General features: G+C 48.5%; 5 protein-coding genes across 5 annotated transcripts; 3 read left to right on the forward strand and 2 right to left on the reverse strand.

Annotated features, from left to right (window-relative positions):
• Positions 1-606: 606 nt before the first annotated feature.
• BO88DRAFT_447087 (general substrate transporter) lies at positions 607-2,338 on the forward strand. The gene is made up of 3 exons (XM_025710336.1): positions 607-762; positions 830-1,525; positions 1,587-2,338. Exons 1-3 carry the CDS (start codon positions 615-617, stop codon positions 2,294-2,296), a joined length of 1,554 nt encoding a protein of 517 aa, XP_025558155.1. The 5' UTR covers positions 607-614; the 3' UTR covers positions 2,297-2,338.
• A 661-nt stretch (positions 2,339-2,999) lies between these two features.
• BO88DRAFT_491541 (uncharacterized protein) lies at positions 3,000-5,208 on the forward strand (the record flags this gene model as incomplete). Its single annotated transcript, XM_025712866.1, has 3 exons — positions 3,000-3,006; positions 3,055-3,252; positions 3,326-5,208. The coding sequence occupies 3 exons, from the start codon at positions 3,000-3,002 to the stop codon at positions 5,206-5,208; spliced, it is 2,088 nt and encodes a 695-aa protein (XP_025558156.1).
• A 277-nt stretch (positions 5,209-5,485) lies between these two features.
• On the reverse strand, positions 5,486-7,183 carry BO88DRAFT_474603 (MFS transporter; the record flags this gene model as incomplete). The annotated part of the gene is made up of 3 exons (XM_025711832.1): positions 5,486-6,747; positions 6,809-6,998; positions 7,069-7,183. 3 exons carry the CDS (start codon positions 7,181-7,183, stop codon positions 5,637-5,639), a joined length of 1,416 nt encoding a protein of 471 aa, XP_025558157.1. The 3' UTR covers positions 5,486-5,636.
• A 1,493-nt stretch (positions 7,184-8,676) lies between these two features.
• Positions 8,677-9,643, forward strand: BO88DRAFT_474608 (ribonuclease H-like protein; the record flags this gene model as incomplete). Its single annotated transcript, XM_025711833.1, has 4 exons — positions 8,677-8,768; positions 8,874-9,387; positions 9,411-9,496; positions 9,530-9,643. The coding sequence occupies exons 1-4, from the start codon at positions 8,724-8,726 to the stop codon at positions 9,641-9,643; spliced, it is 759 nt and encodes a 252-aa protein (XP_025558158.1). The 5' UTR covers positions 8,677-8,723.
• A 2,294-nt stretch (positions 9,644-11,937) lies between these two features.
• Positions 11,938-14,371, reverse strand: BO88DRAFT_491542 (uncharacterized protein; the record flags this gene model as incomplete). The annotated part of the gene is made up of 2 exons (XM_025712867.1): positions 11,938-12,526; positions 14,122-14,371. The coding sequence occupies 2 exons, from the start codon at positions 14,369-14,371 to the stop codon at positions 12,255-12,257; spliced, it is 522 nt and encodes a 173-aa protein (XP_025558159.1). The 3' UTR covers positions 11,938-12,254.
• Positions 14,372-14,423: the final 52 nt, after the last annotated feature.

Raw genomic sequence — 14,423 nt, forward strand, 5'->3', positions numbered from 1 at the left:
GAATTGCCCAAGTCTTGAGGGTGGGTGCCATCCGCCCGCCGGAAACACATGTACTACTACCCACAGCAATGGGTCCTCCCGCCAGGTGATCTGTGTCGTGCTGATCTGCAGGCTTTTGCGGGGAGGAGACTGACGGCGCACTACTACACTACCAAATGTGATGTAATTGATGATGCCGTCATTATCCGTTCCAAGCGAACAGTAAGAATTCTATAACAAGTAGTCAACCAATTTAGTGGATATGTGCTGGGTGTGTTCCTGGTATGGAACACTACTTCATTCAATCATCGCTGAATAAGTACATCATTACGTTTTATTTGGTCTCCTCCTCTCGCTTTCACTCATGTACTATCTGTTCTATTCTATAGCGATTTTTTTTTTTTTTTGCTTTTTTTTATTGCATTGAATTATCGCAGTTTTCCCGAGGCTTTACCGGACCAGTCAGTAAGAAGAAGTAAGGGATCGTCGTTGTAGGCGTTATGCCCTCATGCAGGCAACAGGAAGCGGATGAGGAATGCGGGGACCCCAGGAAATCGAAACCTTATTTTTGCCAGCTATTTTACCCCGGATTTCCCTGTCTGCATTGTACAGGTAGAGACTTTCACTGCGGGAAAATGAGACGTGAATCAAACATCATAGGCGGTTCGCTTGCAGCGGCACTGCCAGTAACAGACAAGTACTGGTTTCAGCAACCACATTTACTACGGCTGAATCTGGTCCTTCTCGTACCATTGCTGTCATCCTCCACTTTTGGCTATGATGGTGAGAACTATGAATACTAGCAATAGCCACTTGTGAGACTATAGGTGCTAAAGACATGTTACTTCAGGGTCGTTGATGAACGGACTACAATCTTTGGAGCAATGGCAAGACTACTTCAACAGTCCCACGGGAAGCCTCTTGGGGACAATAGTCGCGGCGCAGTCTATCGGAAGTGTCATTGCGCTTCCATTCCTAGGCAATCTCTGCGACTGGTATGGACGCAAACCGATCCTGCTAGCTGGACTCATCATCATATGCATTGCCGCAGCTATCCAGTGTGCGTCGGTGAACTTGGCTATGTTCATAGTAGCCCGAATTTTGATTGGAATCGGAGGGATGTTCAGCTCCCAACCAAGCCCAATGCTGATTGCGGAGTTGGCTTACCCTACACATCGTGGTAAATATACTTCGGCGTATTGGACGATGTACTACTTGGGTGCCATTCTATCCTCATGGTGCACGTTTGGAACACAAGCTCTATCCAGCAGCTGGTCATGGCGCGTCCCTTCCATCCTGCAAGCAGGGTATCCTATCGTACAGCTAACCTTTCTTTACTCGGTTCCGGAATCCCCACGCTGGCTGGTAGCCCAAAATAGAATTGAAGAAGCCACGGAAATTCTAAAAAGATACCATGCGGGCCAAGAGGATCCGGATGAAGAGCCTTCACCCCTGGTTGCAACGGAGATCGCTGAGATTACAACTGCAATCGAACTGGAGAAGAGTTTCGAAGGCACCGGATGGTCCGCCTTAATTGCTACACCAGGTAGTCCCTTGCCTCCTTCCCTAGCTTAGATCTGGATACCGATACTAACATGAAATCAAAGGTAACCGCAAACGAACCATCATTGCAATCTGCGTCGGCACCTTCGCCCAATGGAACGGCATAGCTGTAGTCTCCTACTTCCTGACCTTAGTCCTAAACTCCGTCGGAATCACATCTTCCTACACGCAGACCCTAATCAACGGCTTTCTCCAACTCTTCAACTTCGCCGCCGCATTTATGGCCGCCTTTCTCGTCGATCGCCTTGGTCGTCGGACACTATTCCTCTGGAGCGGCATAGGCATGTTTATCTCGTTCATAGTATGGACCATTTGTTCAGGCCTCAACAGCGAGACCGGCTCCAAGCCCGCAGGGTACGTCGTCATCGTCTGCGTTTTCGTTGTCTACTTCCACTATGATATCGCCTGGACTCCGTTGCTCTTGGGTTACCCTACGGAAATATTTCCTTACTCGCTTCGCTCGAAGGGTCTGGCGGTGGAAATGATGTCCGTTTATGGATCACTTATTATCGCATCGTTTTGCAATCCCATTGGAATGGAGAATTTGGGGTGGAGGTACTATATTGTGTTTTGTGTCTTTCTTATGGGGATCTTGGCTACTGTTTATTTCTATTTCCCGGAGACGAAGGGTCATACGCTGGAAGAGATTGCTGTCATTTTCGATGGGGAGCGATCGGGTCTGCAGCACGGTGAAGAAGATTGTCACGTGGGTGGGAAGGACAGTGGGGCCTCTTCGCATGTGGAAGTTGTCTAACATGTGTAAATATCTTGTTGAGCAAAACGTGGAGGAAAGGAGTCATGCTGGGAGGAGCATATTTCAAATTAAGTATATTTTTCTTCAATTATGGACAACGGGGCCTGTTGGAGTCTTGGCACTTTGCGGGAAGATAGAGGGAACACAGTTCCATAACTATTCGTTCAGCTGATGGACGAAGGCAAACGGATAATAAAACGAATAATAAAATCAATATTACATACAGTTGCCCCGGTGGTATGGCTCTGTCCACTAGGCATTGTGTGCGCAGCTTACTGCCCTATTTGATTTTTCTTCCGGGTAATTCGGGCTCTGGTTCTCCACCTGACCGAATAATATATATTCGAGTAAGTAGGAAACTTCTTGTTTCTATAAGTGAGACGCCGTATGAATGATGAGAGTTTTCTTCCTTTCCTTATGTTAGACAGAGAATTGGTCTTCTCCGGGCCAGGTACCTTCGCAATGGGTGCTGTGCTTATATTGACGCTCTTCGGGCGGAGGCAGTGTTGATCACGAACTCAATAATACGAGAGGCCACGGTAGCCACCAGCGAAGTTCTCTTCTCCTTGGCAACATATTGACGAGGAAATACTTAACATATGTTGCCTACCAGGCACCAACAATACCTTCAGTCAATATAACGAAGAACTTCGCCTCAATCCCAGGACGGAAAAAGAATGCATTGGAACTGCCGAGACCTAAGATGGACAGTAAGCACTGCATCCAGCTATCCACGTGAACGAGGCTAACTCCATCAGAACTCTCGAAATGGATTTTCGATGAGAAACACTACCGCATCTTGCTCTTGGGAGAAGACAGCTGCGGCAAGACAACCTTCCTCCGCCGCCTCAAATTCGGCGAAATCGGAGAGCAAGAGCCGCTACCGACGAGGGACTTGGATATTGAGACAGTGAAATACCCTGCCACCTATGAGTGGAGTATATGGGAGTTCCGGAGTACGCTACTTCCCCTTTACGTCTTCTGTTGTTTCAAATCTCGGTCTGCTAGGTGCTAATCGACGAGCATCAGTCCGTTGTGGGCCCTTAATATGGCGGGAGCTTGCGCCACATACTCTGGTTGTGTGGTTGCACGATTGCTCTACCGAGGAGTGGCCACCATGGAGGTTTCGCAATTTGCTCGATCAGATGGTGGAGAGAGGATGTCGGTATATATGGGTTGGGTTGAATAAGCAAGATTCGCCGGATGTCTCGAAGGAGGTGGTTCAGAAGGCGAGACGGAAATATGAGGAGGAATTGGTGAAGTATAAGGATGAAATTTCGTGGAAAGTACTAACGCATAATCTGAGCTCGAAAGCTGGGGTCGGGGTATTTGAAGTTCTCGAGGACATCTACCAAACCGTGAAGAGGGTGAATCTGGAGCCTGCGAAGGAGGACAAACGGGATAAGAAGGGGACGGTCATAAGCGACTCAACGGATGAAGATTTGACTACTGAACAGCTGCAACTTCGAATCGGCAAGGAGATTACTGGAGACACATTCGACCCCGATGCGTTCTGGACATCTTTCTTGAACGGAGACTTGCCGGTGTGGTCTCACTACACCTATTTGAAAGCGCTCTTTTTCGTCATACTCGAGTCGGCGAAGACGAAAAACTTCTATGAGATCGCAGAGGATTTCTTCATTCACCTCAACCGACTTAGAAAAACATCTCCCCAGCTATTCAGCGACAGCGAGACACCGAGAGCCTACGTCCATGCTCCATTCAGCAGATGCCTAGTCACGTTCTGGACTATACAACTTCAACATGGAATCCGGGACTATCGCATGCACAGTATGAGCTCAGATCTCCCATACCGAGAAGAGTTCCCCCAAATTCTCCGCCACTCGCCATCATTGATGAACACCTATCTCTGGAAGAGTTATTACTCCTTCAACCCTGTCTCCAGACCACGGGACGTCTGGTCAATCCCGAATTTACGGCCTCTCCCAACACAGACAGATTATCTCCGCGATCCAGCGACAGTGCCTATGATGAACAAAGGACCAGAGAAACTCATACGATACGCCTTCGCTGTGATGCAGTATGTGCGGAACACGGGGGCGGTGCATGATCAAGTAGTTACCCAGGCGCTGGTAGCACTCCAGCAAGCTACCATGCGGGCGAGGACAACTGATTCGACGGTTGAGATGTACTCGGAGACACAGATGTACTTCTGGATCCATATAGTCCATGCTGCGCTGCGGTCACTGGATGATGAGAAGCGGTCAATTGATACTTCGAAGATGTCATTCGAGGCTTTTCAGGAGACTTTCCATCTCAATCCGACACGCTGGAAGGAGTACTACTCGCACAAAGTGTGGAATAGCGTCGCTGCACGATCGCAGTTCGTGATGCCTGATCTCAAGCCGCTGCCGAACATCATCGCAGCTCTCCCTAGCAATGAAACTAGAAAAATATCAGAAGCAATACTGGAGCTCCCATCTGCCGAAGAGCTTACATTCCGGGCCAAAATGGCCTGTAAGGAATTGACGCCAGACCTACAAAAATCGGGCCCGCCAGTCCTCAGTCACGCTCACCTTCTTCTTTACCTTCACAAACGATTCACACAAGATACCGGGGAAACGTCGCGGGAGAAGCTCAGGTCTCGAGCCAGAGAGCTGTTTAGCGAGATAGCAGGCCCGATTGTAGCTGGGGCGACACATCGAAACTTCTGGATCCAGCAGGTCGGAGTCGCAGTGTCAAATTCGAATATTGGTAGGGGCCACTCGACGTTCTCGGAATTTATTACGAGCAACCTCCACCTGGTTTTCGAGGAGCTGCATGGTATTTATTATGAACCAGAAGTCTGGAACAGCGCTGATGCAGGGGAGAAGATTCTCGTTCCTGACACACGAAGGATGGAGGCGATCATCGACATGGTGGACCCGAACATGTCTGCAGATGCAATATAAGTTGGTCGTGCATCAAAATCATGAAAGTATCAGGCACTTACGAACACGAGCATGAATATATTGACTTGCCTGACCAACAATGCATTGGTCACCAACGTGTCGAGTCAACATGTCACTAGAGTTTAAGATGATCCAAGGACTTCCATTCAAAGGGGCTTTTGTCGGCACAGATAACATATCCGCAATTCCAGCACAGAGTGTTCGGTGCATACGAATACATATCCTCGAATACTCAACGAGGATCCAGCTCCGTATCCAGGCAATGCGGTGCAGGTAAATAGAATTATGTCTTGATGTGGAAGGCATTGAGAGACAAGTTTCGAAACGAATTGTTTTGTCTTTCTGTATCCTTCCTATTTACACTTTCCTTGGTTGAATAGACAAAATTAATCGTAATCATCCACCCAGAGTCAGGCTGAGACCGGTTTTTAAAGGCCTTCAGCCTTCATCATCATATGATACTTGCTTCGCATCCGAATCCTCGGCCCAAAATGATAAAATACCCACGGCAGGGGAGCAAACGCCAAAGCGAAGAACCCCAATAAGCTGGAACCCCATGGCACCCCCAGACCATCATATAGATACGTGCCGAACAGTGGGAATACTGCGCCGAAGATAGAACGGAACACTGCATTAGCTGCAAGCGCACTTGCGCCATATGGCCCGTAACAATCAGTGAGATAGGAAGTGATGGCGAGAAAGAGTAATATCAGACTGAAGCCAAAAGGAGCACCTGATATAATGCCCACAACCCAGTGCGTCGGGGGCATCGCAGTCCAACCAAACCAGAATAAGCTGGCGGGGATCAGCCAGGACAAGACAATGATATGGGGTAGTCGTGCTTCTGGCTCCGGGCCAAGCTTTGTGACATATGTGGCATGAATTTTGTTCACGTACGGCGAGGCAATTGTCGCTATCGCCATGCCTGTTCCCATGCCTAGGAATGAGAGACCAGAAATACCGGCAGTCCAACCACGGGACTGTTCATATACGATCGGATAGGCCGTGAAGTCCAGGTATAGGATTCCGTAGATGAAAGCCATATAAAGGGATAGCAGAAAGAGAATGGGCTCCGCGAAGAGCATCAGCCAAGGGCGGGTTAGAGAGGTCATAAGCTGTGAGTTGAGAGAGGGGCCGTCCTGGACGATGCCCTGACGACGAGCCTTATCTCGTAGAAGCTTAGGTGCATATGTTTCTGGCAAGAAGAGCACACATGCCGCATACACTACGCCACTAACGATGAGAACCACCCAGAAGTTCCATCTCCAGGAGAGGTACTCAGAAATAAACCCGCCCGCAACAGGCGCGAAGACGGGTCCAAGGAAGCTACCGGCGGAAAACAAAGCCAGAGGCACGGACCGTTCGCTTTGCGGCCAGAGATCCGTGATAGAACCACCCGAATTTGTGACCGACGGAGAACCAAAAAAGCCGGTCAAGAATCGGAAAATAATGAGGGATGCTATATTTGGTGCCAACGCGCAGCCAATTTGGAAGAGAACAAACAGTCCTAGTGTAAGCCGGAAAATGTAGTTGCGGCCACTATAACAACCCTAAACGCATGAGCCAGCAGTCACAGTATAGAGGGATTCGACAGACTGACTAGACTTCAGAGAGAGGAGCGAAGATGAGGGGCCCTGATGCAAACCCCAACAGGAATGTCGTCACCCCAAGAGTAGCGACGGTGCGTGAACAGCCATATGTGGCAGTGATGAGGCTGGTTCCAGCGGTGTAAATACTCGAGCAGAAAGCAATGACTCCCGTCATCACCGCCACAATCACCGTACACACCCCTAGATCATCGTTGGATATTGATTAAATTCTCTCTCTTATCATCAGAGGCCTAATACGAGCAAATCTTACACTTTCTGGTTTTTGGCCATTGTCTGGGATCTTCCTTTTCATCGAGTTGGAGAAACCCCTCATTTGCATTAGTAATGCACTGACCGGGGGTCTCGATCGCTTCCGGATGACCCATTTGATCCACTCGTGGCTCGCTGGCGCTGGCCCCCAGTGGAAGGTTGCAATGGAAAAACAAAGTAGAACTGAACGCTGAGCGATTCAAGGCTATCAAGACCGGGGGGCGGCTCTTTAAGTAGAATCATGGTAGCGCATTCGGAACCCCGGTGAGGCTGCTAGTCCAAAGGGACCGATGGCGATAACCCTTTCGCGCCTGTAACCTAACAGGTCTTAGGGTGGCCTATCAAAGGAGCATAAGCCTTGGAGCTAGAGCAAACTAAACCAGGTACCCCGGTTCAGGCTGACGTGGCTCATAAGGCTAATAATCGAAGCTTATCTCTCCGGGGCAACGTGCCGGGGGAAATCATTCTCGACGGGTCTCATGATATCAGTCGTGTCGCTCTCATTTGAACGCCCCTAGAAGCACCATTGCGATAGTTAATTTGCGTTATCCTGTCGTTGTATTGCTCTGTTTGCGCATATCGTCGAACTTGTCCGGATTGGGGCCCGATGAATTTAATATCATTTCTCTGCCTCTTCTCAAACTTCAGCTCCCTGATATATCTGAGTCTGTTGCTGGGATAGTCGGACGTTGAAGTTATGTTGTCAGCCCAATAATCACTTATCTCCCTCTTTTGGTGCCATGATGGACACCGGCATCGTTGCTTCAGATGTAGGAGATCTTTATCTGATTATATTTCTTCGGCGTCAACTTAATTGTATGAGGGCAGAAAATTTACCCACTAGTGGAACAAAAGGGTATTCTTTTGAAGCGCTGGCAATGCTCTGATAAACCAGCGGCCATTCCCAACATACAATAGCACCCCCCGAAACCGAGGACCCGGAAGTTTCATCCGATCTCAAGGTATAATTGCGATCGAAACCAGAACTCGTTACCCCTTGGTGTGTTTATGCAGGAGGGTCTCGATGTAGGACTTTCTTGGATCGTACAGTATGGCGTTACATCGGAAAAGCCCACATTATGCTATAATCGAGCATCATGTACGCCATAAGCCTCGATGGCTGACTATAATGGAGACATAAACGTCGATATATCGGCGCAATTTGTTGGCAGTAGCAATATTTTCTCTTTCTGGCGTCCAATCAAGGCAGCTTTTGACCTTCCTCCCTAATTCGATACTCAACAATTGACGGGTATGTATTCTCTTCATCAAGGCGAGTAACCGAATAGCAGAACAAAATGATTGAATGCTTGGAAGATTCCGATGCCTCGAAGCTGACTCCGGATCTTGCCTACGCATAATCTGGAGCATCCCAAATGGATCACCAGTAATGGAGGATGCCCATCCTCTATAAAGGTGACTTACTACCACTGGCCAACTTAACTAATATCGCCGACTGTGTGAGGGTGGTCGTTGACACGTGATATAACCAAGTGAATTGCATGACTGAAGGTCGACAACTCTTCTTCATGCTGCTGACTGGGGACACACCATCGTTTTACCCCACAGACCAGGAGCAATCTACCTCCAGTTCTCACCACATTCCAGGGATATTTCTATCTACAGAAAGCAGCTTCATATAGCTCACTTTAAAAGATGCGGAGACGGTACCACAAGAAGAGAAAGCCAAAGTCTCGCCAGGTAAGCAGGAGCCTCTCAATTGAACCTGTCGGAGTTACCTAGCACTGCTCCGAGCAGCTTTCTTCTATGCAACCTGTTAGCAGTGTAACTGACCGGTTCAATCAGAGTACTCCAGATAGTTCCCACACCGAGGAAAATCACAGTGATTGTCGCAGCTCTCTTTCTAGTCGCGAAACAGATCTTTCCTCCGACTCATCTCTCCCGATCTCAGCCCAGACAGTCTCCGCTCCGACTCGCCGATTCCTCCCGCACGAAGTATACCCAGATCACTTCACTTTGAGCGACATCGAGGTTCCAGTAGGCAACCTGGTCTTTCTCGCATGCCCAGGCTCGGAAAAAAAGTGCCCCCATTGTAATCGCCATATCCGTCATCTTGACTGTATCGTGATTGCAATTGACGGTGCGTGTCGCAATAATGGCAGTGACGGAGCCCGGGCGTCAACTGGGGCGTATTACGGCCATGACCATCCATTGAATGAAAGTGCCACTCTTTCGCCAAAACCCAAGCAGACAAGCCAGGTCGCCGAGCTCGCAGCTTGTCAGAGAGCTCTGCTTGCTGCGCACGTCATGCAAAACTACTGGGACAAATTTAGCGAAATGACAGGAGATGAAGAAGGAAGTCTTCACACCGTGGTGATCAAGTCGGACTCGGAGTTTTGGTACGCGGAATGACCGAATGGATCTTCAAATGGAAGGCCAATGGTTGGACTACTGCAAAGGGCTTGCCTGTTGCCAATCAATAGCAGTTTCGTTTGATTGAGCGGTATGTGAAGGTTCTCGAGGATGAGCAGGTCATTGTCCAGTTCTGGCATGTTCCGAGAGAATACAACCAGGAGGCGGATAAGCTGGCGACACCTGCTCTGACTGACGATTAATTTACTTTACTCGTCGTTGAGAATGGCTTCATTCAGTACTAAAGTATGGTTTTACTGAATGTAATTACTAATTATTCTCGGAGACTATGCTGTCATCACAGATATCCAAATCATTTTATGATCTTCCAATACAGAACATACTTCGTGTTTAATCAATCTAATTCAAGCAACAAGTCTCTCAAGGTACGAGAAAATTCATATCCTCCGATTGATTTTCAATATAATCCCGAGGATAGTAGTCATGGATAGATAAGAAGTGCACAAAAACGTTGCTCCACCTAACAAGGTCCTGCCTGTAATGCCAACAAAGACAGCGACAAACTTAATAACAAGCAAGTCCGGCTATCAGCGTACAATTATTTCACGGGGTTTTCTATTGCCACACAACGGGATATAGTATTGATATTACTTAACTCACCTGAAGCCGACTTTCAAGATCTCGATCTCAAGTCTACTTCCACCCTTCATTGGATGGAGTATTTGATCGACCATGGTTTTGCAATCAACTCTTCGTACCACCTACAAGTCTCGTCATCGGAGAACAACAAAGAACAACAACCTAAACTACTTATTGAAAGCAATCTACCAGGAATACTGGTCCACATCACCCCCACCAGCAAAGACACATGAGTAGTGGGACACAACAACAGTATTCAACCTAAGCATGCTCACAACCGCCTTGAAAGCGTTATATCCGGCAATACCCATGCTCTTGTATGATATATAGCCGCTCGCACTAGTTACTGGCACGTGCTCCATACGATGTTTCTTGTGAGAGATTTGTCGACGACGGCATGTTCCTGTCATGTCAATGTTGAGGAACAGCGAAAGAAGAATATCGGGAAAGGCGTTTGAAGGGGGTGTTGAAGAAGTGGACCGTCTGTGGTTCAGGATTATGCGCCAATCCATGAGACTGTGGCTTCTCGGGGGGAACAGCGTCCCATCTTTCATCTACGCTGTAACGGGAGGAGCTGAAAAGCTTTCTTTGTCTTTCTGGGGAGGCTTAAAGAGATAGACAGTATGTGACACCCTCAGCCGGATGATGTTTCTGCTGACGAGTATCAAGTTCCTGATGCCTTTCTGCGGGAGACGCTTCTGTGGAAGGCCAACTGCTATTTCGTTAGCCTGTATCTATTCTGTAAGGCGTCATCATTCCTTCTTCGTTCTACAGATTCCTATGTTGACAAATGACCATATAGCATCGGTGAATGGTTATGATGGACCCTTATTCGACGGTATAGAATAGACATTCATGAACCGTCCGACACGCGATTGGCTGGGCGTCATCACAACCATCTACTGGATAGGAACGATCATACTATGACAGACTGCGTGGGATTATGTCTTTTATGTTCCCACTGCTCTTTATTTTGATGCCAAGTGATACTGTCCTCATCATCGCCCGCTTGAGTCGGTGTGAGTAGCGGTTTCATGGGAAAAGCAGCCCGCCTATTCTTGAATAAAATCTCCTATTCAAACAAAGAATTATCACTCAAGTAAAAATAGTCTTTACCGGAATGCCAGAATGAGCCTTGAGCACATTCGAGCAGGTTCAAGGCATCGTGTATCTGAGCTGGGCGTACGCATTGGACAAACAGCAGGTGCTGCAAACACCACATTTATAGATAGGAATACTCGTACTTTCATGAACTGCACAAATATCCTTTCTTCTATTTCTAGAAGTAGAAGTGTTAGTTCAGTTAGGGCAATAAGTTAGACTAGCAATTATTGATCCACGAAGGCCTTTTATTGCCAAGAGGGATAGGCACTCATAGCGTTTACAACTAGCGGGGTGGAATCCACACATAGTAGAATATCCAGGGAATAAATCGAGATTATATCCACCCGGGCCAAAGAAGGCAAGAAACACGGGTACGAGATATATCGTAGATAAAAGTAGATAAATCGCAAATCTCTACCTAATGCATACCGTAGTGCTCACCCCTTCTTGGTTTGTCTCCTATTTATCAACCGTTGCATATGCACCCCACAATGTATTTTTTTTTTCGGGATAACCTCGGCCTCTAATGGCCCACGATCAACTGGCACAATACGCTTTTACGACTGCATTGGCACCTTGGCAAGCATCATTTCCATGCGTGCTGCGCGCAAAGTGACCAGATGAGACAAGATAGCGAAAGATAGCACGCAATCCCAACTACCAAGACACTATCCGGGTACGGTTCCCTAGTTTAGTAAAGTCTCCACAGTCTAAGTCGGTGTCTAGACGCTAAATCCGATTTTGGAGTTAGCAGCAAGCGGGACATAAGCACGCTGCATATTTCGGAGAGCTGCACAACATGGGATAATTCTGGGCTTGGCAGTTGCTGTTTACAGGACAATATGAGCACTTTGTCAGCTCACATTGTCATCGAGTCTCGCGAAGTCGTAACTATTACAGAAGTGAGAAATCTATTGGTTCTCAATGTAATATCCGGTACGGTGATATCGAAAGCTTGACAATGCTCTTAGCGAGCCAATCAATACTTATGGTCATGCGCAGGATGAGCGAAGCTCACGACAGAGAATTGTTCGAAGGATCATTGCATGGTATATCCAGAATCCTTCGATAGCCGATGCTGTCAAGTCCGCCACGAGCACACCGTAGAAATTATGTGAGTAGGTATTTGAAGCTGGTTTGTAAGATATAGCACCTGGCTGACTCGTCGGTTTCCAGAGATGAAGCACCCCGGGAGACAACGTGATAGTAATCGATCAATACCTCTACAATGGTGAACTTTCGGTGACCTCCAGTATGGCTAGGATTGATGCCGGAGCATCCCGGATCGCTCAGGGCGCGCAGTTCTGTCCCCCACGCTTCGGCCCGCTCTAAGAGCATAAGCGCCAAGCCCGGCCGCAACGGACAGACAAATTCCGCGGTCTCTGTATAAGAGTTAGAGCATCCTCGGTAGCCTAGAATAGTGTACTGGGATCCCCAGAGACAGATCGCAAACAATAACCAGATCAGGCAGTGCGCATTCCACCGGTCCAACCACCCTCGGATTCTCGGGTTCGGGGCAGATTACCGAATTGACACTAGATCCAGTTAGGTCTGACGGTGCAGTTGAGACATCATACTTGTAGCACAGTAGGAATGTTGCCAAAGCCAGAAAAAGCTCAAAGGCAATGAGACGACGCAGCGCATGCGAAATGCTGTTTGACTTTCTGCGATGGCGTCATGTTGGAATTGCAAGTAGTCTGACTACTAGTGCTTGATTCCGGGTATACCGGTTTAATATCACTTCTGCCTAACGAGCCCCTAATGCTGATTCGTTGGCTCTTAAACAAACTGTTGATGCTGGGTCAGGTGTCTGTATGGCATCAATGCCGAAGCGGAATTGACTGTTGGCGCTTGGGTCTCGTCTTTGGCTTTGTCCCCGCCTGTGCCCCCATGTCTGCTCCCGCTAGCCTGTGAGCGGTGTCTTGGTGTTGAGCACTTGATCAATATCATTCGTCAGTGTGCCTGTTGCTAACTGGGGGCCATGATAAACGAAGGATCAGATCGCGTTTGTACCATGTTATAGCTTCCAAGAAAGTATTTCTCCGGACTTTTGGAGGAGCCACAAACATCATCACGCTCAGTTGTCCGACCGTTAGCTTACTCCGCTTCCACTGGGAATGGACGTCGTTCCAGAAGGATCCGCTGATAATGAATGGCTTCCAGGCTTCACCAGCGTCAATTTGAGTGCTCTGCGTTCATTGGCGATAAAGTGCTGACCCTATCGGACCGGGGGCAAGCCGTCTTGCCGAGGCCTCATCACGCGTGCTGCCCCACAGTAAGTCTAGGGGCCAATCATTAACATGTGTAGACTAGCGAGTAGGCCGAATCGGTTTCACGCGCAGGGCAAGGAGTTGTCTCAAACAATAGTCCGCCAGTGATCTTACAGCACTCTCCTGTTTCACCTGAGGTCGTAGTGCGCGTCCTAAAAGAAAGCCAAGCATTAAGTATCACGCATGGAATAATATATGCATTCTGTAATCGCGCGGTGGTCATTGACCCTGGCCAACTGGGCGCTAACCAATCCGCCTTGGAAAACGGTAAACTTCAGGAATAGTGCGGTAGATGACGAAGCGAGCGGGTCCGAGTGGCTGTCAGCGGCGGCACTTATCGCTCGTCACTCACCAGTCGTCACAACTTGGGCAGGCCATTCGCAGGATATCATCCGCCACAGATCAGATAATTCCCCCGGATAAAGACACTTTTTAAGTTTCCTTGCTTTGTTCCAATCGTCACAGCCGAAGCGTTGTCTTGGCCTCACGCGGGCAAACTCCGTATCAAGCCCAGACACAGTGGCCAATTGTATCCTTGGGGATAAAATTGATCTTGCGCTGTTGTGCCAAGGACACCAGATTAAAAGTATCTCGCAGCGCTGGGGCTGGTACCGCCACTCAGTGGGGAAGAAATAATTGCCAGCGACCGTCCCAAAGCCCCCAATGGCGCGAAGGGGAAGATTTCACAGACAGGATAAGTGATAAACTCGAAAGTGGAGCCAGCTTCAGGTCCGGATCCACGGTGGCTTTCTTGGCGGTGCTGGAGAATGCTGGGTAGAAGCCAATCACGGCCAACTTCGACTCGTTCGCGTCGTCGTTGGTCTCCGCCGCGAATGGATATCGGCTTCGATGGATCGCTTCGACGCCGCGTGGATGGGGCGCTTTGGTGTCCGTTTCGGGTGTTGAAGCTGTTGGAGCCACCCTCTCCTGAACGACTAACCCGACCGTATGCGACATTCTTATTCTCGCTGGGATTCCACTTGCCTGGAGGCAAAATTCGATGATATGA

The sequence above is a fragment of the Aspergillus vadensis genome, assembly GCF_003184925.1.
Source record: "Aspergillus vadensis CBS 113365 unplaced genomic scaffold BO88scaffold_31, whole genome shotgun sequence".
NCBI classification, from domain to species: domain Eukaryota; kingdom Fungi; phylum Ascomycota; class Eurotiomycetes; order Eurotiales; family Aspergillaceae; genus Aspergillus; species Aspergillus vadensis.